Source organism: Arachis hypogaea, chromosome 17, assembly GCF_003086295.3.
Source record: "Arachis hypogaea cultivar Tifrunner chromosome 17, arahy.Tifrunner.gnm2.J5K5, whole genome shotgun sequence".
Classification (NCBI taxonomy): Eukaryota; Viridiplantae; Streptophyta; class Magnoliopsida; order Fabales; family Fabaceae; genus Arachis; species Arachis hypogaea.
The window spans coordinates 118,729,306-118,757,147 of NC_092052.1; the positions used below are offsets into that span (position 1 = coordinate 118,729,306).

At 38.6% G+C, this 27,842-nt stretch overlaps 2 protein-coding genes across 3 annotated transcripts; both read right to left on the bottom strand.

Annotated features, from left to right (window-relative positions):
- Nucleotides 1-507: 507 nt before the first annotated feature.
- LOC112765019 (uncharacterized) lies at nt 508-4,062 on the bottom strand. Of its 2 annotated transcripts, none has more exons than XM_025810873.3 (8): nt 3,686-4,062; nt 3,332-3,581; nt 3,095-3,183; nt 2,848-2,989; nt 2,023-2,118; nt 1,761-1,883; nt 1,255-1,517; nt 508-1,058 (listed from the first exon to the last, which is right to left on the bottom strand). In XM_025810873.3, the coding sequence occupies exons 2-8, from the start codon at nt 3,462-3,464 to the stop codon at nt 948-950; spliced, it is 957 nt and encodes a 318-aa protein (XP_025666658.1). In that variant the 5' UTR covers nt 3,465-3,581; nt 3,686-4,062; the 3' UTR covers nt 508-947. The 2 variants fall into 2 exon arrangements, with proteins under 2 accessions (XP_025666658.1, XP_025666659.1); XM_025810874.3 differs by having other exon boundaries at nt 3,696-4,054.
- Nucleotides 4,063-18,593: 14,531 nt separating this feature from the next.
- Nucleotides 18,594-19,118, bottom strand: LOC140180705 (uncharacterized). The gene has a single exon (XM_072221985.1). The coding sequence runs from the start codon at nt 19,116-19,118 to the stop codon at nt 18,594-18,596; it is 525 nt and encodes a 174-aa protein (XP_072078086.1).
- Between the last annotated feature and the right edge of the window lie 8,724 nt (nt 19,119-27,842).

Here is a 27,842-nt window from a genome sequence, read left to right on the forward strand (position 1 = left end):
TGGGGTTAATACGACGTGCCACCGAATAAATGCTGCTATCGAACAGATTTGCTTAGATTGGTTACCCTTCAATTAAAGTTATACATATTGAATAAACAAGAATAGAAATGGACAAGACACTGAAAACATGTAGCATTAGGAAATGTTAGCCTAAATAATCTCTTATCCTGAAGCTGATTAAACATAGCAGTTAGGATTTTACATGAAAGAACGAACCTTCTGTCAACAATTTAATTCATTGCAATTGAATGCACAAACAAAGGCTCTAGATGTTTCTCTAGACTTGAGGTACCAGATTAACATGTGATAACTACCCAATTCTGAAAAATTCTACGTTTATATTGTGCAAGTTTAAGCCACCTATTTGACTTTAACTACATACTTCCTAACAGAGTTTTCCACACAAAAAGTTAAACTCCAATGGATCAACAAAGCACATCTTGAAGGATGCATAGATGTAAATAGAAAAGGAAGTTAGGGTGGAGATCCTCATCAACATGCTCAACATGAACAAGCATTATGCTATTAATAGGATTCCAAATCCCATGGAGAACAATCAATTATGTTACTTATCAGAGATAGCTTACAACAAACAACTCCCTCTTCTGTAAAAGTCACATTTCCTCAGTGTTAATGCTATCAAATAACTTACAACAAACAATCTCCTTGTCGGTTAAAGTCACATTCCCTAACTGTAAACTTAAACCGACCATGGTGAAAAAATCTTTGGCACTGAGATGTCTTCCTTTTGACCAAAACCAAGTCCTAAATGACCATGGAAAAATGGTTTGCGACCCAGTTCATTTCGTTATAAAAAAGGCACATGTTCGGGAAAAGTAGAAGAATCCAGCGGTGCAGCAGAGGCTTTGCCTGAACTAGCTTTGTGGTCTTATAGTATACAAGGCAGCATCTGGTTGAAGATGCAACTATAGTGTTGGTCATGTGCTTCATACACTAACAATTCCAGAGACCCATGGAACAACCACTGGTGCTGATGGGTGTGAGTTCCGATACCATTCGGGATATTTATCCTTAAAATTCAATCGAGGTTTCTCAGCCTGAATTCAGAAAATTGAATAAAGTAAATTAGCCGGCCAAAGGAAAAACACATGAGCAAGTGGGAAAATTTTAGATCAGACAATATATGCTATTATGTAACCTTTTATCCCTCCAGACCTTGGAGAATACAATTATCTAAAGATATGCAAATATATAGGGGGGAGTCAAACTATTGAACCATGGGATATGACTTACATATTTAAGCCAGCATTCCTGATGTTTGTGTTGATATCTATCTGGTGAATGACACCCAAACTCAGATGGGCAATAAACCCAAATATTGCATTTCTTTTGACCTTCTTTGGCATGTTTCGCATGATCCAAGCAAGCTTGACAGCAATCAGCTGCACTAGCCTTGTGGTGGGTGAGACCCCATCTTACTGCATCACCATCATAATCTGTGTGAAGTTCAGCATGGCACTCAGGTGGAAGGGACCTGCCAGGAAGAACCTCCTCCTCTGCAGAGAATAATATATGCTTTTGAATACAAAGAATAAATAACTTAAAGAGGAAAAAGCTTACGGGAATACTTCTTCCAAACTCTATCACACAATGTATGCAGGGTTAAGTGATTCTGGGAAACCAGTATAGTATAGAGAGGAATGTTTTATATACATTCATTGCATACCACAGGGTACCGAGGGAAGATTAAAAGTCTACAATCAGAATAATAAAATATTGACTGGAGATATGGATAATACCAAACCCCTCTGCACCCTCAGGTTTGTCTTCATGTTCTGTATTAACAACTTGAACAGGTATCCAAAGGCCAATCTCTTCACAAATTGCAGCCCAATCAGACTCCAATGCTCTTGCTAGCATACCTAGGAGATGGAAATAAACACTTAAGCAAAAGGTATAAAAGATTTGTAAAAAATTCATTGCTTGTTTGAACGAACATGCTGCATTATTTCAAAGTATCACACAATCAACTTTTATAAACATAGCAGAAAATGTTCATACCAGCCTCTTCATGGGGAATGGCTGAGTTGGAAGTCCTACTCACAAGAGCCAACTTAGCCTCTCTCAGTTTTTCCATTCGCCAATTTTCAACTGCTTCTGTATTTTTTAAAACGTAATATCACCAAATCGAGCAAGAATGGACAGAATTAAGCGAGGTAAGCCAGTAAAATGTTTTCCAAATTCTTTGAACATATAACAAGATAAGACCACCAAAGTTTAGAATCTAAAATAACATGATAGCAATCCACAAAACAAGGGGAATTACACCACCTATGCTTGAGATAAAACTGCATCAAACTTCACTAGAATGGTTTTTCTGCTTGATTGGTTGAAGATTCAGTCAATGTCTGCACTTTTTACCAATCATAAGACCCGCTTACTTATTATTCCTTATTTTTAAAACCCATCTCTTAACCAGGCAAGACACATCTATAGGAACACCACGGTGGTGCAATGTTGTGGAAGTAATTAAGTGATTCTATGACACACACAGCATGGTAAACTACAAAGATTTTCTAAGGTTGTTGAAAGTGCATTTCCATTGCCCTTAAGCAACCTGAAAGTTGCCAAAAAAGAAAAATGGAAGTGGAAGACAGTGCAAAGGTACAGCTGTCTATCTTACAACTTATAAATGATGCGATTGATCAAGTTGCAGAGAAACTGCAAGAAAAATAGTGCAAATTGCAAAACATATTCTGTGGTGAACTTGATGCACTTGTAATTAATAGTTAAATGCAAACAATATAATACACAAATTGCACAACAATGTTCTATTTATTTTAATGAAAAATAGATTCTCAGAAGCACAAGTTACAAGCAAAAAACCTCGTTCCTTAGCAATATCTGTGCGAGTAGAGTTCAAGTTGGTTAGTCTCTGCAGTATCTCATCAATTATTCTCTGTTTCAAAGGCGGAGGCAATTCAACCGCCGCAGTTTCGGTTGAAAACTCCCCTTCTAAATCCTTCACCTATTAGCACAAACAGCATTTTAATAATATTCACTCCAGTTAACTTCTGAGGAAGTGCTTACCCTACCCAGAAATATTAATAATAAGTGCTTAGTTACTTCTTACCAATTTAATTAACTCCTCCGGTTTAAACTCCTTTCGTATTCGGATAGATTCCTCCATTTTCCGAATCTGATCTGGGTTATACAATACACCTGAACACAATAAAAAAATAAAGAAAGAAAAAAAAAATCAATACAGAAAACGCAGAGAGAGAAGCAACGAAGTGTTATAAAAAAGAGAGGATGATAAAGTGAAAAAGTTGAATCGGAGATTAATGTTAAATTGTTAATAGTTACTTACTATTGCGTGAAACGTTACCGGAGTAGATGTATAAAGAAGCGTAGAGAGTGCGAAGAGCGTAGAGTAGAAGTGCGATGTTGAAGAAGCATAGCAAGAGTGTGATTTTCTTGTAGGAACTGTTGCTTCTCGCCATCTTCCTCTTTTCTGTTTTATCCTCATTCCACCATTGCACGCTTCTTCTTTTATCTCTGCGGCGCCTTTAATATTTTTCAAAACTAGATATTTTGGCTCCGATTATAGATCGATGAAACTGAAACGAGCTCAAATATAATTTGACTTAGTGAAGAAAGTAACAATGTTGAAGTAGAGAATGATGATTGGATCGATTATAGCTTAGGCCTTAGCTGAGCTTACAGAAACGGACATCGAAGTGATCGAACCCGGTTTGTTTGTTTCTATCTTTTGTGTCTTCTTTGGACTGAGCTGGTTTTTTTCCTCCGCCACTGGGGATGGCGGCCGTGCTAAATTGCGCTTGCCAGTCAGGCTAACGTGCGCCCCCTTTTTTGAAACTGATTTTGTAGCGAGAAATTAGCCACGGTACGTTCGTTCGCTGCGATGTCAAGTTGTCAACACTCAACACTGGCCTGGGCAGTGGGCACTCATTACTCACACATGACACATTCACACACCATTTTTAAGGTGTTTAATGTAAGGTGTTGGAGAGTACAAAAGTTGTTGATCCAAAATAAATTCAAAAACGAAAAATAAAAGGAAAAGGAAAATATGATTGCAAAAGTTCGCTTTTTAATTTTAGTGTTGTAGTTCAATGATATTTTTTAATAGTGTAAGAATTTGATATATTTTTTTTATACACTTGAAATATTTTAATATTATTTTAACTCACTTCTAAGTCAACCAATCACAACTCACTCTACACCCCCAAAATCTCCAAGGCTGGTTCATTTGCTCTTTGTGGTCGAAATTTTTAAGAGAGAAAAAGAGAGAAAAGTTCTTAGTTCTAAATCTTCAAAGCTTTATTTCTACTGAACTAAAACTCAAATCAAAATTTCAATCCGACCAAAATGATCCTCTCTTCTTTCTCTACATGATCATATGACTTATCAAGGCTGGAATCAAAGTGAGTTGGCTGCACCATCTCCCTTTTGCTTTGGTTTCAAGGAAACATGCTTAAACATGTGTTTTCTTAATGTTCTTCCTTAAGAATCATGCTTAACTTGACTTGAGGGCCAAGAAACATTAATTTCCAGCAAGTCTAAGGTGAGAAATTCCTTCTTAACATGCTGAGTAAGATTTGGTTAGTTGAGGATTTTTGGATTTAAAGTTGTTCTTGATGTGATTTAGGAGGAAAAAGTGCTTAAGGACCACCTAAGGATATAACCGAATTTGGAGCAGCAAAACCAGATAGGGTTTGATGAATTTCATCTTGATTGATTGTGTTTGAGTTGTGTGATTATGATATGGTTTGGCTGTGCTTGAAATTGATGATTTATATGAGTGATTCTTGTTGAAAATTTGATGAAAATTTGATGAAATTTGATAAAATTCAAGTTATGAATTTGTGTTCTTGAGTGCAGCTGGAAACCGAAATCCTAGGCCCTAAATTGGGGTTCAATTTGTGTTAAAATCATGTGAAAAAGATGTGGTTTTAGTGGCTGGGAATTTATTTTGAATTATGGTAAAAATCGGTTGCTGAAAAGATTGAAAAACGGGTAAAAACAAAGAAAGAATCTGAAGAATTTACGAAGAACACGAAGAACACTTTGAGTGTGGTGAAAAACAATGAAGAACAGGCTTTTGATCTTAAAAAGGGAAGGAAGTAAAAGTTTTGGTGTTTGGGGGTTATTTTATAATTTCTGAAAGTTAGGATGGTTAAAGTAGAAATATTAAAAGTTACGGGTGGTAAAAAGTAAATTTTAAAGGTTAAAAGTTAAAGTGGGGTAATTTTCAAAAATTTAATGATAAAATAATAAATAATAATAAAATATTAAATAATAATATTTAATTAAAAATAATATTTTAATAAAAATAATAAAATAATACGGAAAAGACAGTTTTTCGTAAAAACTTTAGAAAGACAACTTTAAGCGCAGAATCTCATAATTACCTTCATAAAATACTTAGGGAGTGGTAATAACATGTTAGTGAGGCAAAGATAAAGGAAATATAAAAAGTTAAAGAAAAGGTAAAAACCAAAGAAAAGTCTGTAGAGTTTTAATGACAGAAAAACAGACAGAGATTAGTGAACGAACTAGGGCAACATAGTTAGTCCTTGAGTTGCGGCTAGGGTTACGTATTATATGAAAAGTTAAACTGTTTCAGTATAGACTTAATGAACCTATACTTGGGACAGGTTAACTACTCATACCAAAATTTACATAAGCTTTAAATGCATACATTAAGCAGAGAAGTTAGAGCAGAGTAGACAAAACACGTAGAACAGAGTAACCAGAGTAAAGTAAAGAGACAAAGAGAAAAAGAGTAACATAGATACAGAGAAAAGAGTAATTAGAGAGGAGTAAAGAGATATAGAAAACAGAGTAACCAGAGCAGAGTAAAGAGATACAGAAAAAAGAGAAATCAGAACAGAGTCAAGAGATATAAAGAGAAAAGTAACATAAGAAAGATATATATATATATATATATATATATATATATATATATATATATATATATATATATATATATATATATATTAGTTGCTTAATGTAACCCAGAGCTTCTGTAGGAAAACTAAGTTACCTACAACCATTTTTCGCTTCCCCAGAACAGAGAAGAGTATATATATAATTTCCTGCAGTAAGCAGAGGCTGTCTCAAATGAGCGGCTAGTATTATATGCGCATTTATTTAAGAATGGAAAATCGTATCTGGGAAATCGGGATTACTCGTGACCGGATAAATGTCAGGGTTGCGGGCAGCCAACCGACACATGAGCTCATGGCCTGCGCTAGGACTAGACATGCATCATTCTTGTCTGTGCATCATTCTCTGTTGCATTTCTTTCTGTGTGTGATCTATTTCTTTATGTTTATTTGCTTGTATGCTATTTCTGTGTTTTATTTTCTTGCATTCTTTTGTTTGTGTTCTGCTTTCTGTTTTTCCTATTTTCTCTATCTATCTTTATCTTCTGTTTACTGCTACGCTATATTCTATCATCGTCATCGAATAAATGAATGTAACCAATAACCCTGACTCTACTAAGAACTCCCCAATTCTTACCCCTTCTCTCCCTTCATCCTCTTCAGATGGAGACGGACGTGATATTCTATGAGTTCGAGGACCCTTACGTCTACGAGGATCCAATATATCACAGTTACTTCATTATGGGATTGGAGCCTCGTATTAGACGATATGCGTTACTAAATCGAGCTCTTCAACATCCTCTGTCTAGCTCGCATTTTGACCTCGATGCTCTTTATGACTTTTTCTTATCCTGGTTACACATAAATTTTTTTTTTCATTTCTAAAAAAATTAGCCGCAAAAGTTTATATCTTTTTCCATTTAACTTTTTAGTTATGTCAATACCAATTTAAAATTACGACTAGAAATTAAAAAAAAAACATGTAGGTTTCTTAAGTTCTTAATATACAAAATGTATTTGAAACCTACAAAACATAGTGAAACTTGAGTCTGCTAGTGTTTGGCGTATTATCTCTAATTCGAACAGTTGGTGGTTGAAACTTAAAAGGATGCACGAAGAAAATTGATAGTAATAGTGTTTTTTCTGTTGAATTTTATATTATTTGGAGTCGTATAATTCTTATTTAGGAGTGTGATTTTAGGGAGGCTATTTTTAAAATAAATTATTTAGACGATTTTTTGATAGTGCATAAAAGAAGTCTTGATGCTAGTTTAGAATGGAATTTGGTGACTAAGATTCACCGTACCATAAAATTAGAATTGAAAGGCAAAGATATTAATTGGGATAAATACTAGATTGGTACTTGAAAGATTTTGATACCGACAAAATGGTATTTGACTAATATTATTGATAAAATAATCTCTGAAAGATTTTAAAATTTGACAAGCGTATTCTCGAACTCGCCGGAACACATCTCTAAGCACGATGCTGACGTGGCCACCGTATTTTGGTGACCTGGCAAAATCCTCCCTCCCCCAACCCTAATTCCTCCCTCTCCAATGCACTCCCCCCTCTCCCTCCCCATCGTACTCCTCTCTCATCAACACACTCTCCAAAAATTAACAATAACAAAAATTTACAAGAATTTTAATAAACTTTTGAGCAGAACTACAAAAGAAAATAAACAGAATAACACAAACCAAGCTAAGGCTCAGCATAAGAGAAGAGTCACAGAAGTGGAAGTAAAATGGAACAGAACAACAATGCGCAATGCAACGCAAGGCAGAGAGCCAAAAATAAAAGATGAGAGAGTATATGTTGTTAGGGTTTGGTTTGTAACTCAGAATAAATCCAAAAATACAATAAAATTAGAATAAATCAAGAATTGAGGATTGAAAATCATAAACCAAAATTGGAACAAAATAAAAAACTAAAAACCCAAAATAAATGTTATATCTGAGATATCTCTATCAGAATTACTGAAATTTGTTGGTCAGAGATGGAGACCAGCAATGAGGATGCAAGATGGAGACAAAAGGAGGCGACGAATCGGCGAGGAGAAGGCGACCACACTGAAATTGTGACGAGGAGAAAGACACGAGACTAGAGTCAAGGACATGTAAGATGGGGGTTGATAATAGAAACTATAGATACTAAGTGAGAACTGAGAAAAGAGGTCAACGATGGAAAGATTTGGGATCAAGAAAGGTACCTGCAGAAGAAGAGAAGGAGAATGCGGCTGGGAAGTAATGGACTGAGGTAGGAGTGAAAGCTGCATTGGAGAGGGAGAGGGGGTTGCATTGGGAGAGAAAGGGGGAAGTGCGTTGGGAAAAGAGGGATTAGGATTGGGGAGGGAGTTTTGTCAGGTCACCAAAACATGGTGGTCACATCAGTATCGTATTTATTGGAGATGTGTTCCGACGAGTTTGGGGACACGCTTGTCAAATTTTAAAATTTTTTAGGGATTATTTTGTCAATAACAAAAGTCAGATACCATTTTATCAATGTTAGAATCTTTCGAATACCGATTTGATATTTACCTCAATATTAATTCAAAGAGCAACCAATTGTAGAACTGATTTTATGGCTATAATTATAGCCTCGAACACAAAATAATATGTGAAATGGCTTCATTTGTGAAGTGATCTTAACCATCTTATTAGTTTAGATATAAGTCCCACAAATTAATTTTGGCCTGAATTATTTCTTCTTTTTCTTTAGTCTTTTTTTTTCATTTTTAGTCCAAAAAAAAAAAACTTGACAAGATTATATCATTTTTAAAATAAAAAAGAAAATATGCTTATTTGATAATCAACTTTATTTAGTGATTTTACATTTTTATAGTGCTTTAGCATTATCAAGATATTACTTATATTGACCTTTTAGAGAATTATCTCGTACTAACATTAATATATAAACAAATAAATTGTTCTTATATTAATTTATAGGCTATATATCGGTTTGGAGGATAACATGAAAAATTAAACATATAAATATAAACAAATAAATTTTTGTGGTACTAGAATTTACCATGGTATATCTCGCTCTGTTGAAAAATGTGTCTATTATTTTGTAAAAAGAAAATTACTTTGACGGTGTTAATATTGGGAATACACACAAATTGCATTCCAACACTTAATTTAATATAGGATAAAATCTCACCTACAGTTATATTTATGTAAAATTAATGGTTAAAAATTATTAGATAATAATTTAGTCAAATATATTAAATCACTTAATAATTCTTAATTATTAGTTTCATACGAAGATAACAGTATATGAGTCTTGATCTTAATATATGTATTTAGAATAGAGATAATGACTAAATCAGTACCTGAAAGATTTGAACGTTGACATTTTGGTTTGGTACCTGATGCTGACTATTGTTATTGACAAAATGATACCTGAATGATTTAAAAAATTGCCAAATGTGTCCTCGTGTTTGTCGGACCACAGCTCCGACGAGGACGATGCTAAGCTGGACACCGGTTTTTGCTGACAAGATAGGTTTTATTTGAGTTGGAATTTGTAATTAAATAAGTTATTAGCCTAGCTGGAAATAAACCTAATTGAAATTGATTTTGCCCCAAATCAAATAAATTTGCCGTAAGCCCTAATTAGCAACCGCTGTTACTAGTTACTGACTTACTGTGACTTAGTGTTTCACTACGAGTAAAATTGAAAGGTCACGTAGAGAAGGAGAGGCGTTGCTCTGAAAGCTTGGCGCAAAGAAGAACGAAACGGCGTGAGAAACATTGTCGAATTCGGAGCTTTAAGTGTAAGGGTTTGCAAGTGGCATCATCGCGTCTCTATTCTTCACTAAGAACAACCCTTTGAAGAGGTAGGTTCTGCTTCATTCCATCGTTTCGTTTACGTTGCCTTCGTGGACCACCTTATGATCATTTTGATTGTTTTAGTAGTGGGCCATTTTTGTTGTTTTTTTCTGTGCTTGTAACAATGCAACTTCTTGTTTATTCATTGTATCTTCCCTCTACTGTTTTTTAGATGGATCATCTAGTTACATTTGTGTATATCATTACATAGATTTCTTGAAAAGGGGTGGAGACGGTAATGTGATATACGACGGAGGTTTAGTGTCTGAGATACACAGGGTGAATGTGGAGACATGCAATTTATTTTTTGTTAAGGGCTTATTTCTAGACTTGGGTTAACCTGGATATAATGAAGTGTATTGGCTAGAACCTGGTTTAGACTTAGCTAAGGGTCTTAGAGTGCTCAGGACAGATGCTGAAGTGATGAGGATGTGTGAGAGTGCGATGAAGAATGACAACACTGTCCATCTTTATTTTGATCACTCTATTGATGCCAACCTTGAAATTATTGACAAAGATGTGGTGTCTGATGGTAGCGGTTAAAGTGTGGTTGAAATCAATTCACCTGGTCAAACTAATGAGAGGGAGAATGAAGTTGTGAATGAGGCCACTAATGAGGTTAATGAGTTGAATAAGGCTTTGAGTGTTGTTGTTAACGAGTTGAACAAAGGTGAGAGTGGTGTTATGAATGAAGATGTGAATGATGGGGATGGGGATAAAGACACTAAATGAGCATCAGCTCCAGAGAAGGGTGTTAAGAAGGTTAGAAAGAGGCATCCAAGACCACCACCAAGTAGTTTATCCGAAGAAAGAAGAGCTGCTAAAACTGGACAACCTGAGGGTGATCCTCGAGAAGCTGAAAGAGTAAATGAATCCACACATGAGACTAATGCTGATGATGCTAATAATGCCAATGAAGGTGCTAATTTTGGAACTCCAATTGTGGATAACTTGAAGCCAGAGGAAGTAGTTATAGAAAATGCTGCAGGTAAATCTTTTGTTTCTGTTTTGTTAGAGCATATCTGAATAAACATTGCATCATTGCTTACCTATCTTAACTAATTTTGTAATAGATAATGTTACACAAACAAATGAGAGGACAAATACAAGGAGAAATCATCCACGACCTCAACCGTCTAGGTAGAGAATTGTACCTGAAGAAGATGATGAAGCACCAAGGGTAGAGGTGCCTAACCCGAATAGAGAAGATAGAGACAGTGGACCTGAGAATTATGTCCATCACAAGCTCACCATTGAGGCATACAATAGGACTTACCAGTTTCACATTAACAGTATACCAAGTCAAGAGTATTGGGAGCATCATGAAGGGTTGTCATGTCTGCCTCCTCCATACAAGAGGCCTATTGGCAGACCCCTCAAAGAAGAGAAAAAAGGACAGTACTGAGCAATGTTCCGGGAGCCAATACAATGCCAAGAGAAGATATGGACAGATAACATGTCAAACCTACAAGAGAGTCAGTCAAACAAAATCTTTAATTAATATGTATTTACAAAATATGATTGAACTATTTCTGTATTTGATGAATGCTGATTTATTTTATTCATGGTCTCTATGCAAGGCTGGACATAATAGTAAAACTTGCCCTAAGAGACCAACTGGAACAGCAGCTGAAGATCAAGACATTGATGAGGAAGAAGCTAGAGAGCAAGAAGTTAACTGAGAGAAAACCATGGAGGCTGCACATGCTGCACATGTTGCAGATGAGGAGGACCTCACTCAAAACTATCCACAAAGTCATCCTGATCAGGTAAACAATGCAAATTAGCCTACTTTGTTGTTCCCCATGTGTTGGATCTGAACCTATAAAAGTTTTTTTTTAACTAATGGCCAAATTGATCCAGAACACTGCCAACAATGAAAATACTACAACAGATACTGCACCTCCTAATGCAGACAACAAACCTGCAGTATCCACCTTGGTTAGACCAACAACTAGCTTAGAACCAGCACCTCCAGTAACCACAAGGCCAACAGGACCAACACCAATAAGGAGAGGCATACCTACTTTTGTAAGGGGCAACCCCGTTCTACCAAGAAAAAAAGGTAACACCACTCGAAGAGGACTGACAGCCACCTCAACAACACCTCCAACTCCCACACAAAATGCAACAGCTGCACCACCACCCCTTGCTCAACCTAGTGTTGTCAGGCCTGTTGCTGGGTCTAAATCTCAAATTCCAACCTCAACATCTAGTGCTGCAGTGCCATGTAGTGGGTCTGGGTCAATGCCACAAGGTCCAACAGTTAGGCCCACTCTTCAAGCCCAACCTTCAGCTCCATTTAGGCCACCAACTGTGACTAGAAAAACCATAACAGCAGCAAGTCTAGCCACACAGAGTAGGTTCACAGGTTTCATGCCCACCCCATCCTTGAAGAGGAAAAAGCTATATGGACCACCACCATCAAAACCATCCACAAATGACAAGAAGTGATACGAGAATCTTGGATTTCAGTTTGTTGTTAGTTCTATTTTGGACCTGAATTAGTTACTATGCACCTAAGTGCCATGATGGCATGTAAGTGCTAACCAATTTTTTTGTGGTTTGTTAGTGTCATTTTGGGTCTGTAGTAGTTATTATGAACATAAGTGTCATTATGGCATCTTAGTGCTATTCTAGTTTTTTGTGGCTTGCTAGTGTTATTTTGAGTTTGAAGTATGTTATTCTGAATAGTTATGGATTATAATTTCATGTTATGCTACTGGTATATAATTCAGCTTCTGTTGCTACATCTATTTTTAAATGCTTACCTATCTTCTATATAGCTTGCTCACATCACAACAACAACAACTCAGTCACAGAACAAGAATAACATAGCATCCATTAAATCATCTCAATTACAATGAGGATAATATTACAAAGGAATAACGTGTCATTGTTAAATTCTTAAACTGTCCATTGTCTACCTACTTAACCAAATAAAATATACTCAAAGCCAAATTTAACCCAATCAATATACAAATAAAAATCAGGAACAATTCAACCCTCTTCAGATGATCCTTCACGTCATTCACCACAGATAGCACCATCATCATCCTATCGATTTCCAGGCCATCCCTACACTCGACATTGATTCTGCTTTTCTTTTTTGGTTTTGATTTGCCCACCATGTTACTATTCTCTGAAGAAACTTCTCCTTCCACACATTACTCTTGTATTTTATCCAACCATTGAAAATACCCGCAACGCATTTGTTGTTCTAGCACGACACAAAAATTTCATGTTTCAGAGAATGATTGAAAATTAAAATTGAATAAGCAGAGACGACAAACTAAGGAGGGCTATTGCATTACTTCATCATACATCCATCAACATTCCAAGCTTACCTTCCACATAGGGCAGCATAGAAACCATCTATCAGGGTTGCTACTTGTCTTCGACTTCAACGAAACCACTAGAAAGGGACAAAAGCAACGACCGTCATAGGTTTTGCTCACAATAACTGAACCACCATCCACGTCGAAGGCTTGCATCGATGACTGCTTTCTCACGGTTGTAGCTTTTCCACGAGCCCTAGCTGTATGCATCTTCCAATTTTGGTTCCTGTACTACGCATGAACGAAGAGAGCAATTTTAGAGCTTAGGGCAAATCCATTTGATTTGGGGCAAAATCAATTTCAATTAGGTTTATTTTCAGCTAGGCTAATAACTTATTTAATTACAAATTCCAACTCAAATAAAACCTATCTTGTCAGCAAAAACCGATGTCCAGCTCAGCATTATCCTCGCTGGAGCTGTGGTCCGGCAAGCACGAGGACACGTTTGGCAATTTTTTAAATCATTCAAGTACCATTTTGTCAATAACAATAGTCAGGTACCAAAATGTCGCGTTTGAATCTTTCGGGTATTGATTTGGTCATTACTTTATTTAGAATATTACTATAATTTACAATTTAAAAAATTATTTTTTTTGGAGTTTACCCATATTTTTAGGGATAAGTACTATTTTTATCTTTATAGTTTGGGGTAAAAATTAAAATTATCCTTAATATTTTTTCATAATTATCCTTAATATTAAAATTATTTTTAAAATTATTCTTTGGACAAAATTACTCTAGTGACAATGTTATTTGGTGTTTTTCGACCCTAACTTTATCATCTACTACCATCACCCTTACTCCCATTAAGTATCTGCCATCCCATCTCTTAACTATCTGTACGAGATGTCTCTGATACGGGTTGAAGGGTGGATCGGGAACCTGTGGATCAGGGCTGAAGCCGGATCGCTTGACTGGAGCAATGGGGGGGGAGGTACCTGCAAAGACACTCTGACGCTCAAGTCAGAATGGATCTGAGAGGTATAATGTGTATGTGGAATGAATGAATACCTGGAGGGATTTGGGTCCTCAATTTATATGTGTTGGTGAGCATCTTATCTTATCTTATCTTATCTGGCTAAGATAAGGGAGATGTTTGAATTCGAAAGTCGGTTAGGAGTTCCAGAAGGCCGGTTTTGGGCCTTCCAGGAGAGAGAGGCGAGTTAGACCCGAGGTGCCGGGTTCGGGCCCAACCTCAGGTCCGGGATCCATGGGCTGGATCCGTAACAGTTGCCCCCGCAACGGGAGAGCGAGCAAGGTCGGTCTGTCGCTGGAATGTGTGGTGTTGACCGCGGGCTAGGTCTTTAGTTTTTCTCGGGCGTTCGTTCGGTTCTTTGGAGGGAGATCGGTGTCTCGGCCTCGGCTTGCTTTGAAGGCTCGTCTGTCCGTTTTGGTTTGACGTGACTCTTCCGAGTCCACTACGTCCGTTGCGTTCTTCGAGGCGTACTTTATTAGCTTCTTTTTTCGAGGGGGCATTTAATGTGAGGGGGCATTTTCTTCTTTTGCCCCTACGAGCCTAACTTTGCTTAGGGTTAATTGTGTCTTTTCGCCCCGTTCTTTTTGTAACCGTTTTGGCCTTTTACTTGAGTTCCCTCGTTTATTTTATTTTCTTTTTCGTTCTTTCTTCTGAAAAATCTCCTCTCTTCTCTGTGATACTGTTCTCTTGGTGTTTGCTTGCTGCTTCTGCTTCTCAAGCTTTTCCAAGATCATCTTCTGCATTACCAGGTTGGCAAGCTTCGCTTTTCTTCTTTTTGTTTTGTGGTACTCCTGTCGTTCTGTATTTGTCATGTATTGCTTTGTCATTTCCTTTGTATTTTGTTTTGTCTCTGCTTAGTGTAGATTAGAATTGCTTTTTGGTGTATGATAGTATTGCATGGTGGTAGATAGTTCTGTTGGGGTAGTGGGTTTTGTAAGGGAGGCGAGCGCCACCGTGTAATTGGTGGTGTATAGTGGTGTCTGTTTGGTTTCATCCACCGTTTTCTGCCGTGAGGTTTGGCTGACGGTGGTGCTCGTCACTATTTTAGGTATGGCTCGTCGAAGGACTGAGGGTGTGAGGGCTCCGTTGGCCCCAGCGGGGGGTGTCCCCGATCTTTTCTCTTGGGTTACTAGTGATGTATGGGGGACGCCGTCGCGGATGACGGAGGCGGACCTCCAGCGGCTCTGTGATCAATGAGCTGTTTGTGGGGGTGGCGACGCCGAACGCCACTACGAGCTTTCTCTCCCTGGGGTTGACGAGAGGGTTTGCTATACCAACCTTGATTCCCCGACTGTGCCGGATTGGATGTGGGCGTATGAGGCGATGTTTACCCGGCTCGGTGTTTGGCTCCCTTTTTCCCCGTTTGTTCAACAGTTATTAAGCCGGTGCTCCATGGCGCCGTCCCAGCTACATCCGAATAGCTGGGCGGCGATACGGTCTTTCGAGCTCGTTTGTGAGTTTTTGGAGCTTCCTGCCTCGGTAAATGTTTTTCTTTTTCTCTTCTTGTGTACCCTTCCGACCAAGGAGGGGAAGCACAAGAAGGGGTATGTGTCTTTTAGAGCTCAGCCTCATCGTCGGGTCTTCGGGTTGTATGAAGATTCTTTTCATGGTTTTAAGAGTGGATATTTTAAGGTTCGTCCCGCAAGGGGGCATCATCCTTTTTGGTTGACATTGGAGGGTGAGCGGCGGTTTCCCACCTATTGGAACTTTAAGGCGGGGCCGTCGGTTTTCACTCGGGTCACGCAAGAGTTCCTGACTTCGGAGGAAAGGGATGTCGCTCTTGTTCTGTGGCAGTTGTTTGGGGAGCATCCTCTTAATCCTCGGGATGTGATGGGTGATCCGGTTGCTTGTCGGTCATATGTTGGTGTATGTCTGTCCTTGTTTGTCCTTTTCCTGGTTTTTATGTTTGTTTTCCCGTTTTTGTAACTTGGGATTTTCATTTTCTTTCAGTTGAGATGGCTGGTGGTTTGACTTCCTTGGCATGGCTGAAGGCAGCGATGGGCCGGGAGGAGGGGTCGTCGTCTCCGGCTACTCCTGTTTCTAATCCCGTAGTGGAATCTCAGGCTGTTTCGCAGGAGGTGATTTCTTCGGGTGTGCGCGCCAACGCTCAGGTTTCTCTTGGTCCTGCGAATCCACCTGAAGTTGTCGTGGTGATGGCTGCTGAGGCTTCTCGGAAGAGAAAAAGGCCTCAGGAGCCGAGCAGCGAGACTTTCGAGGAAGAGGGTCTGGTGCCTAGTGTTATGGACCGTCGTTTCGATGCCCCGGGGTTCATTGATCAACACTTGATGCCTGGTACAGAGCCGTTTTTTGATGGCTGCGATGTTTCGTTCCAGGCCGAGTCGGTGTATCGTGCCCTCCTTCGGTCTGCCGTCGTTGTTCGGAAAGCTGAGCCCGTGATGGCTCAGGTTGGTTTGTTGGATAAGAAACTCTGCCATTCTCAGGCTGAGATGGTTAAGCTGAAGGAGAAGCTTGAGGCTGCCGAGGTTACGAGGGAGAAGGCAGTGAAGTCTTCTGAGGAAGCTGGGGCGGAGATTCTCCGACTTTCCGAGGTTGAGACTTCACTTCTTTCCCAATTGGCTGAGGAGTGGCAGCGGGCTTCTGATGCGGGTTCTCAAGCTGCCGTGCTTCTCGATGAGTCGGAAGCTCTGAAGGCCGAGGTTGCTGCCTTGAAGAGGGAGAAGACGGAGTTGCTGGCTGATGCTAAGGGTGCGATTGCGGCTACTGAGGAGACAATGAGGGCTCAGGCTTTAGTGCTGGCTCCGGGTATGGATGTGTCCGTGATGGGAGCTTTAAAGACTGTTCGTGATGGCCAGATTGTCGACCTCGAGTAGCTTTCTATCTTTGTTATTTGAATTTTATTTGGAACTATTTTTTGGATGGCCATGAGCCGTGTAATTGCTACTTCGTAATGTCGGACATCGTTTAATGACGTTTTTCGGCCGTTCAAGCCTCCTTTGTATATTCTGTTTTATGGTATTTTTTGGCCGTTCGGGCCTTTTTGGTATATTTCATTTTAAGCTATTCCGTTTGTGTTTTATTTGTTCCCTCGGACCGCCGTTTGGTCGGGTTTATCGTGGATATCCGTGTGTTGGGCCTGGGGGGTGATCGGTCCCCCAGTCGTGGCCATGTCTTTGTTCCGTATTTGGGACATTTAGAAAGATAGAAATAGCTTTTAATGGAATTTTATTGAAGGTTGGGCCTCGTTAAAACCCTCCGTCTTGGCGGGAAAGAGTACCCGGGATTGATACTTAAGCAAAAATTAAAATTTAAGAGTCGTAAAATGGGAAGATAGGTAAAGAAGAGACATAAGCAATAAAGAGAAAAGGGGTGACCTAGTTAGGTCGGCCTAAGTGTAGTATCGCCGTAAGTTGGCGGCGTTCCATGTCCTTGGGACTTCATTGCCGTTAAGCCGTTCGAGTTTATATGCTCCCTTTCTGATTACCGCCTTGATTCTATATGGTCCTTCCCAGTTGGGAGTGAGTTTCCCTTCTCCTGGGGTTGGGAGACCGATGTCGTTTCGTCGTAGGACGAGGTCGTCGGTTGCGAATTCTCGTCGGACGACGCCGTGGTTGTATCTTAAGCTGATTCTTTGCTTTAGGGCTAGCTCTTTGATATGAGCTATGCTTCTTTCTTCGTCAATGAGGTCTCGTTCTGCTTCCTCATCGTTACCCCCGACCGTTTTTCTGGGACTTGGGTCTCCGATCTCTACCGGGATGACCGCCTCCACACCGTATGTTAATCGGAAAGGTGTTTCTCCCGTGGTCGTTTGAGGTGTGGTTCGGTATGACCATAGGACCGATCCGAGTTCGTCGGCCCATAGTCCTTTGGCTTCGTCGAGTCGCTTCTTGAGTCCTTTGACGATTATTTTGTTCGCGGATTCCACCTGTCCGTTTGTTTGGGGGTGTTCTACCGAGCTGAAACGGTGAGATACGCGTAGCCCTGCTAAAAATTCTCTGAACTTTTTGTCAGCAAATTGGGTTCTGTTGTCCGAGATAACGATCTCGGGAATCCCGAATCGGGTGATGATCTGTCGCCAGAGGAATTTTCGGTATTGGGTTGCCGTTATAGAGGCCAGGGGTTCGGCTTCGATCCATTTGGTATAGTAGTCTATGGTGACGATGAGATACCTGAGTTGACCGGGTGCTGTGGGGAAGGGCCCGACGAGGTCGATCCCCCAAGTGCTGAATGGCCGTTCTGCCGATATGATGCTGAGCTGGTGAGGGGCGGCTTGGTGGATATTGGCGTGCCTTTGGCATTTGTCGCAGTTTTTGACTATTTGTATGGAATCCCGGATAATCGTGGGCCAGAAGTAACCTGCCCTGATGACTTTTTGGGCTAATGTTTTACCTCTGACGTGGTGGCCGCAGCAACCCTCGTGGATTTCGTGGAGTATGTACTCCGTGTCCCCGGGTTCAATGCATTTGAGCAGGGGTTGCGAGAATCCACGTTTGTATAGTTGTCCTGCGACAACGGTATAGTTGGCGGCTTCCCTTTTTATCCGTTTTCCCTCTTTGGGGTCCGGCGGCAGTGTTCCGTCGAGGAGGTACCATAGGATAGGATAGGTCCAAGATCCCTAGTTTGAGAATGTCAGATGAGCGTTGGTTGTCGTTGACACGGAGGGCGACTTAACGACTTCCTGAATTAGCGATTTGTTACCGTGTCCTGGTTTGGTACTGGCTAGTTTGGAGAGTAGGTCGGCCCTGGCGTTTCGTTCCCTAGGAACGTGTTGTATGGTAACGTGCTTGAATCCTTTTTTCAGTTTGTTTACCTTGGCGAGGTATTGTTGGAGTAGGGGATCTTGTGTCTGGTAGTCTCCGTTAATTTGGGAACTGACTACCTGTGAATCGGTGTTTACCTCTAGGACCTTTGCTCCGACTTCCCGGGCTAGGGCTAGGCCTGCCAAGAGGGCCTCATATTCTGCTTGGTTGTTCGATACTGGAAATTCGTATCGTACTGATTGTTCGATTACGACTCCGTTCTGACTTTCAAGAATGACTCCGGCACCTCCAGAGGTGACGTTCGATGAGCCGTCAACATGTAGTTTCCACGATTCGGGGGTGGAGTTTCCTGGGGTCATCTCGGCGATAAAGTCGGCCATGGCCTGTGCTTTGATTACGTACCGGGGTTCGAACTTGATTTAGAATTGAGATAGTTCGATGGACCACGCTAGCATTCTTCCCGCTAGGTCGGGTTTTTGTAGTACTTGTTTGACCGCCTGGTCAGTTCGGACCGTCACGGGGTGGGCCTGGAAGTATTGTCGCAGGCGCCGGGAAGCCGTGAGGAGTGCGAAAGCTAATTTTTCTAGACGTGAGTAGCGAGTTTCCGCTTCTTGCAAGACTTTGCTTATGAAGTAGATAGGTTCTTGTTCCTTTCTCTTGCTTTCGCGGATGAGTGCTGCTGCGAGTGCCTCTTCCGTTATGGAGAGGTACAGGTAGAGTGTTTCCCCTGTCTGGGGTTTGGCGAGGATTGGTGATTCCGCTAGGACTCTCTTGAAATGTTGGAATGCTTCTTCACATTCCGTCTCGGATTTGAAAGGGGCTCCTTTTTTCATCAGTTTGAAGAAAGGGATCGCTTTTTGAGCCGATGTCCCGAGAAAGCGTGATAACGCCGTCAATCGGCCGGTGAGCTTTTGGATGTCTTTGAGGTTTTTTGGGCTCGTCATCTCGAAGACGGAGCGACATTTCTCTGGGTTTGCTTCAACTCCGCGTTGCGTGATCATAAAGTCGAGGAACTTCCCTGCCTCCATCCCGAAGGCACATTTTGCCGGGTTGAGTCGCATTTGGTGCTTTCGTAGGGTGTTCATTATGACCTTGAGGTCGTCGGTGAGTTGTTTGTCGGATTCAGTCTTAGCGAGCATGTCGTCTATGTAGACTTCTAGTTTTCTTCCGGACATGTTTTGAAATATCTTGTTGACAAGTCTTTGATAGGTGGCTCCCGCGTTTTTCAGGCCGAAGGGCATCACTGTGTAGCAGTATGTCCCGTTTGGGGTGATGAACGCTGTTTTTTCTTCGTCTGGTCGGTGCATCGGAATCTGGTTGTAGCCAGAATATGCGTCCATGAAGCTGAGATATCGGTGGCCGGATGCGACATCTACTAATCCGTCGATGTTTGGTAGGGAAAAGGCGTCCTTCGGGCATGCTTTGTTGAGGTCCGTGTAGTCGACGCACATTCGCCATTTCCTGTTAGATTTTTTCACTAGCACGACGTTGGCTAGCCAGGTCGTGTAGGGGAGTTCCCTGATGAAGTTGGCTTCGAGTAGGGCTTTGACTTGCTTTTTGACCTCGGCGGCTCGGTCTGGTGACATTTTTCGTCTTCTTTGTGCTACTGGTTTAGCTTTGGGGTCCACGGCTAGCCGGTGGGACACTAGGTCGGGGTTTATTCCCGGCATGTCGGCTGGTGTAAATGCGAACAAGTCTCTATTTTGTTTCAGGAGTTGGGAGAGTTCTTCTTTAAGATCATATGGGAGGTTCCTATTAATGAAGGTGTATTCCTCTTTGGTTGGCCCTATTTGTAGCTTTTCCATGTCTCCTTCTGGCTCTGGCCTGGGTTGGCCGTCTTGTCGAGCGTCCAGATCGGCCAGGAATACCTCGGCCGCGTCTCGGGATTTCTTTCTTAGAGCTAGGCTGGTGTTGTCGCATTCGGCTGCGACCTCTCGGTCCCCGTGGATGGTACCGACAGAGCCGTCGTCGGTTCTAAACTTCATGAGGAGGTATTTGGTAAAGATGACTGCGGAGAAGTCATTGATTGTTTTTCTTCCGAGAATCACGTTATAGGCTTTGGAGTCTTTTAGGACTACGAATTCAGATAGGATTGTCTTCTTCTGGTTGCTCGTTCCTATGGTGATGGGAAGGGTGATTGAGCCATCTGGTTTGAGAAAGTTGTCTCCAAGTCCCGTGACACCGTTGCGGTGTGTTTGGAGGTTGTCGTTGTGGAGCCCGAGTTTATCGAAGGCTCCTCGGAAGAGGATGTTCGAGTCTGTCCCGGTGTCCACCAGTATCCTTCGTACTAGTCCTGTTCCGATTCTAGCCGAGATGACAAAAGGGGCATCTTCGGCCGAGGTGCCGTGCTGGCAATCCTCTGGTAAGAAGGTTATCGTGTTGTCGGCTGTAGTGGTTGGAGTTTGGTTTCTGACAGCCATTACTTTGAGATCTTTTTTCATTGTTAGTTTTGACTTGCTCGATACGTCCTTGCCTGTGATGACGTTTACTATTATGGTCGGGTCTTCCTCTGGGCTTTCCCTGGGGGGTTGCTTTTGAGTTCTCGGGTTACGCCCTTCTCTTTCCGGTGACCTGTCTCTTTCCGCACGTCTTGGTTCTCTGATGATTTTGGCAAATTCTGGGAGTTTTCCGTCTCGTATGGCTTGTTCGAGGGCGTCTTTAAGGTCGAAACAATCTTGTGTTTTGTGACCGTAACCTCGGTGGTAGTCGCAGTAGAGGGTTTTGTTGCCTCCCGTCCTTTCTTTGAGTTGTCGGGCTTTTGGAATCATGCCTCGGTCCGCGATCTGGTGGTATATCTCGGTAATTGGTGCTGTCATGGGGTGTAATTAGAGAATTTACCGATTCTTGGTGGTCGGTTTGTGTTTGTCAGTTTGGGGTGGTCCCTTTGATTTTCCTTAGGTGGTGGGTTATGTCGGGGTGCCGAGTTGCCGTGTTGGGCGTTGCTGTGTTGCCGTTTATTGACGGCGACGACTTGGCTGACTTCCTCGTCATTGATATAATCTTTGGCGACGTTCTGGATCTCGTGCATGGTCCATACTGGTTTGGTGGTGAGGTGTTTGCGAAAGTCTTCGTTCATGAGCCCGTTGGTTAGGCAGAGGCTTGCGACGGAATCCGTGAGTCCGTCGACTGTTAAGCATTTGTCGTTGAAGCGGTCGAGGTATTTCCTTGTGGATTCTTCTTATTTTTGTGTGACCCCTAGTAGGCTGATGGGGTGTTTGGCTTTAGTGATTCTGGTCGTGAACTGGGCCATGAACTTTCGCGTTATGTCGTGAAAATTGGCTATGGATCCGTTTGGGAGGGCGTTGAACCATTTGATTGCCGGTCCAGCTAGGGTTACCGGAAAGGCCCTGCATCGGACCGCGTCGGCTGCTCCTTCTAAGTTCATTCTGGCCTCAAAGGCCGTTAGATGTTCCTGGGGATCTTTGGTTCCGTCGTACTTCATGTCGGTGGGTTGTCGAAACCTTTAGGGAGTTTTGCTCTTAAAATCTTCTCTGTGAAAGATGTGGCTCCCATTATTGTGTGGTCGTTTCTTGTGCGCTTGGTATCTCGGTGTCGCCAATCTTCGTCCGAGTCGTGCTGACGGCTCAGATCGCGGAAAGTGCTGCGGTTGTGCCTTTTGTTGTGTCGCTGTTCTGGCGATTTCTCTCGTCCGTGGTTGCGTGAGGTGCTGCGGCCGTTTCTTCTGTCGTGTCGCCGAGTTGGCGACCTGCCGTGGCAAGATTTTGATCGAAAAGTTGCATGGCTTCCGTGTTCGTTGTTGTGTTTTTTTTTATTGGTCAATTTGCCTTCGAGCTCCTGGACCCGGAGGCAGAGATCCTGGATGATCTGTGCCGCTTTGTCCCTAACTTTCTCAGGATGTCGTTGTTCCGTGACGACGTGGTCGTTCGTGTGGTGGATAGTACTTGCTATTCTTGCTTAGTTCGTGACCTCCTGGTGTTCTGGGGTTGGATGAAACGGTTGGGAGTCATCCTGGCTTGAGGGGGTTTCCTCCAGAACGTCCCCCATTCGGCTCGGCTGGCGCAAGGTTTCTCACAGATGGCGCCAATGTACGAGATGTCTCTGATACGGGTTGAAGGGTGGATCGGGAACCTGCGGATCAGGGCTGAAGCCGGATCGCTTGATTGGAGCAATGGGGGGAGGTACCTGCAAAGACACTCCGACGCTCAAGTCAGAATGGATCTGAGAGGTATAATGTGTATGTGGAATGAATGAATACCTGGAGGGATTTGGGTCCTCAATTTATAGGTGTTGGTGAGCATCTTATCTTATCTTATCTTATCTGGCTAAGATAAGGGAGATGTTTGAATTCGAAAGTCGGTTAGGAGTTTCAGAGGGCCAGTTTTGGGCCTTCTAGGAGAGAGAGGCGAGTCGGACCTGAGGTGCCGGGTTTGAGCCCAACCTCGGGTCCGGAATCCATGGGCTGGATCCGTAACACTATCCATTTCATTTATTATCATTGCAACCTAATCTTTTAAATTTAACAACAACAATAATAATAAATTCATATTTTTATAAAAGAAAAAAATAAAAAATAAAATAGATAGAATCGACTCCATGAGAGAGGAGAAGAAAAAGAAGAAATAAGAAGAAAAAAAAGAAGGACGAAGAAAAAGGAAAAATTAGGCAATGATAATGAAAAAATTTGTCGTCATTATTATTGGTTGAGTAGTCAGAAAAAAAGTTTGAAAAGTGGGAAAGAAGAGTTCTGTTTTTTCTCTATTTCTACTATTACTACTGTCAAAACTATCGCTATTAACCATTGTCGAAAAAAAGAATAAGCTATCTTTTTTTCTTTTCATCTCTCTCTTTACTAAAGAGGAAAAGGAAGAGAGAAGGGTTAGAGATAGATGAATATTGATAGAGATGAAAATGACGTTAAGGTTAAAAAGATAAATGTATAATCAATGAAATGAGAGTAAAACAATTTAAAATTTATTTATTTTAATAAAAATATAATTTTAAAAATAATTTTAATGTTAAGAATGATTTTGAAATAAAAGAATTAATAACGAGTTTAATTTTCACCCCAAACCATCAAAATTAAAATAGTACTCCGATGTTCTTATAATTATTTTACCATTGTTTAAATGAAGTAATTAGTATATAATTCATTTGTTGGATGCTGACTTTAATAATGGAATGACCATTTATATGTGGCTTAGTGTTAGTTTGAATTTATTTTTTTGAGTGAAAAAAAATAAATTTGTTTAAAAGTAAAATATTTTTGTTTAATTTAAACCTATTTAGATATATTTTTTAAAAATGTTTTATTAAAAAATAAATTATTTTTTTAAGTTAATAATATCTTATTTTAAAAAAATAGAAGTAAAAGATATTTTTAATACTTAATTTTTTTCAAAATCTATCCAAATATAAAATAGTTTTTATCTATTAATTTAAAAAAAATAAATATTTTTTCAAAAGCCAATTATTTAAATTGACTTTTATTCTTTAGGTATAAGTCTGAATTTTTATAAATAGACTACAAATATTTTAAAGAGTTAAGTACCATTTTGGTCCTTGAAATTGGTGAGTTATACTGATTTAGTTTCTAACTTCTCATCAATTGCTACAATTCGGTCTCTCAGATTTAAAAAAAGTACACTAATGTAGTTTCTCGTGTATTTTCCGTCGTCAGAGTTTAACATTGTTAGTGATGTGGCTCAAGACTTGCCACACTAGACATATTAAAATAACGTCATTTGAGAGTTTGAATAATTAGTATTATTCAAAAGGAAGGGGGTGTAACGTTTTAGTATTGTTCAAAAACCTCAAATAACGTCGTTTTAATATGTTCAGCGTGACAAGGTTTGAGCCATGTCACTAACAGCGTTGAGTTCCGATGACAAAAAATATATCACGGACTAAATTGATGCATTTTTTTTAAATCTATGAGACTAAAATATAGCAATTAAAAAGTTAAAGACTAAATTAGTGCAATATATCACTAACGGCGTTGAGTTTCAATGCGAAAAATATATCAAACATTACATTAGTGCATTTTTTTAAATTTAAGAGACTAAAATATAGTAATTAAAAAGTCAATAACTAAGTCAATGCAACTCATTAATTTTAGAAATTAAAATGGAGCTTAACTCGTATTTTATATTTTGCTGAAATTTATTAAACTATTTTGATTCTAAAACCCTAATTACTTGGTTTTTCCTGTTGTATTAGCCAACAAAAATCAAAGTGCGGTCCAAATACTACAAGAATTGAACCATCTCATGTATGATGTATCCACAAGTTAACATGAACAAAATTATTAAATAACCACAAAATAGTGAAAATACCAATGCAAGTAGGTCATACTCTACCAAATAATAATGAACGTGATGATGTTTTAGACACAAGGTATAGAATATGCTAAGTGTATAACTTTGCCTTAATATATGGAACTCTGAACAGAAAATCTTAATGTAATTGTGTCCTTTTTTCTTTGAGGGTAGATGGTTAGGATTAGTATCCATTCATTTGGATGTGTTCATACTTGATAGGATACACAAATTTGAGATGAAAGTCGATAGTTGGCTTGGCTATAGTAGAGCGATCATGTAACAGTTATTTATTAGGTTTTTTTAACAGGCTACTATTTATACAAAAATATTTTTATATAATTATGATAATTGAGTTATTAGATAATTCGATAGGTTTATTTTAAATATTTAACATAATATATATTGATATTTTAGTTATTATTTTTTCATAAAAATATTTTCATGTGACTAACTATTTCACTAACATATTCCTAAATTACAAATTATTTTTTTATATGTATCTAGAATTTAAATTCTTAATGTATTTGTTAAATAGTTATTAAAATAAAAAACTTAAAAAGATTTACTAATCATATTTCTAAAACACATATATTAACTAAATTTATTTATTTATTATTATTATAATAATATCTCGTAGTTAGCCTCTTAATTAACTTGATTGTTGTCATCATGGCCATTTTTATATTACGATTTCTTGATGAGATTGATGTTGCTATCTACTATCTACTAATAAGAAATGAAAAAGTTGAATCATTATTTTAATAAACAGATATTGGCCCGTTTGAAAATTCTAAAAGTAATTTTTTTTTACTTTTGACTTATGAAAAGTAGTAGTATTAATATTTGGTGTAATTTTTAAAATTAAATTGCAACTTTTTAGGAAGCTATTTAGGAGTTTATAGAAAAGTTAAAAAAAATGACTTCTCTCATAATACTTTTATTTTTCATCATATTTCTCTAAAATAAGTACTTTTAAAATTAAAAATTCAAACACAAAATAATTTATTTATAAATTATTTTTAACAAAGTCATTTATTATTTAAATTATTTTATTAAAAAGAGCTTAATTAAGTTAGTTACCCAAACTGACTAAAATCCTGAATTCCAGATATTAATGTTGCTTTACGCCAATTATTATCAATTAATAATTAATTAATAAAGGCTAAAACCTTCCGTGGAAAAGGTTCCAATCGAATGGACCTAGTTTGGTTGAGGATAAGGACAATAGATGCCACTCGATGCTATCGTTAACATCTTGATGCACATCATCTGCTTTACTCAGATCACGAAAACAAATATGACGACAAAATTAAGAAAATTATATATGTATATATAATAAAAAAAGGTTATTTTTCTTTTATATTAATTATTATAAAATAATTAGAAAATAAATATCATAAAAATTATTATAAATTATATAGAATAAAAGTTCTGTATCTCATAGGAGTAAAAAAAATGGAATATTTCAAAAATAATAAAAAAAAGGTTTAAAACAGAACAACCAGTATTTGCTACGGAGGTTTTGTCTGACTTTATGTATCGATCCCAAGTTTCATCACCACGAGTTGTGATCATCATCAGGATTCAGGACACACCCATCAAGAGGGGACTAAAAAACCAACCAAAAAACAAGGAAAAGAAAAGGGGATTAAAAAAGAAGAAAAAAGAAAGTGATAGTCAAAAACAAAATAATATGATAGGATTATTGACTTTTTCGGTGAAAGAATTTGTCATATATCACTGTAAAATTTATTTAAAAGAATAATAATATCATTTTATACATAATTTTTTGACGTTGTATGTTTGTATGGTGGTGCTTAGTTGAGACTAAGGGGTCATGGTCCCAAACTTTTGTTAAAAAAATTAGTAGTATTTTTTTAAAAAATAAAAAATAGTTCAGTTGGCTTAAATACTTTATTATGACTTAAAATACTAAAGTTTAATTTTTATCTCTATTCAATAAGTAATACTCCTTCTACTTTTGAGTTCAAATATAAAAAATTAGGTATTTTTTATTTATGTAATTTGATATTATTTTATATTTTACTGTTTATTTAATTTAATTTTTTATATGATAAAAAATATTAGAATATTCAATAAGTATTGATATTATTATATTTGTATAAATTGATAAAAAAATTCAATAAATATTATAAATTTTAATATTTGTTCTTCTAACTTTTTTTTTACATATTTTTCAGGATATATATTCAAATTTTTATATAAAATAATCGTGAAAAACTAAAGAATTGATGCAATTTTTTAAGAAGAAGGCTAATATTCAAAAAGGAAAATATATAACTTTTATAATATCAACACTTGTAGATAGTTCTTCTATTTTAATAAATCATGAAGAAAGTGAGATACAACCTTCAAAAGATTAAAGAGTTGCATCTGATGAGTTTGACCTTAATTTTTTGGAACGAGATCTTGAAAAACGGCTTTAAATTTGGCAATATCACCCAAATCAGAGAAATGAGGTTAGACAAATTTATCTTCAATAAGATTCATATCAAAAGCATCTTGACAATTATCTTCTATCTGGTCCCCAAAATTTTGTTTCAAGATACACTATTGTTTGTATGAATTAATAAAAAAGTAATATTATTAAAATAAGAGTGATTATATTCATTTTGAATTTATTATTATTATAGAGAATATTTTTTTAGTATATTTCTCGACTTATTACATATTGTAGACTTTGATAATGGATGCTGAAAGATGTAAAAAAAATGTATTATGATTAACTAGCTGTTATGAGACGAAATTTCAATCTAAGCTATTCTACTCGTTGAAATATTTATGGCCAGTTTAAAAATTATCTAC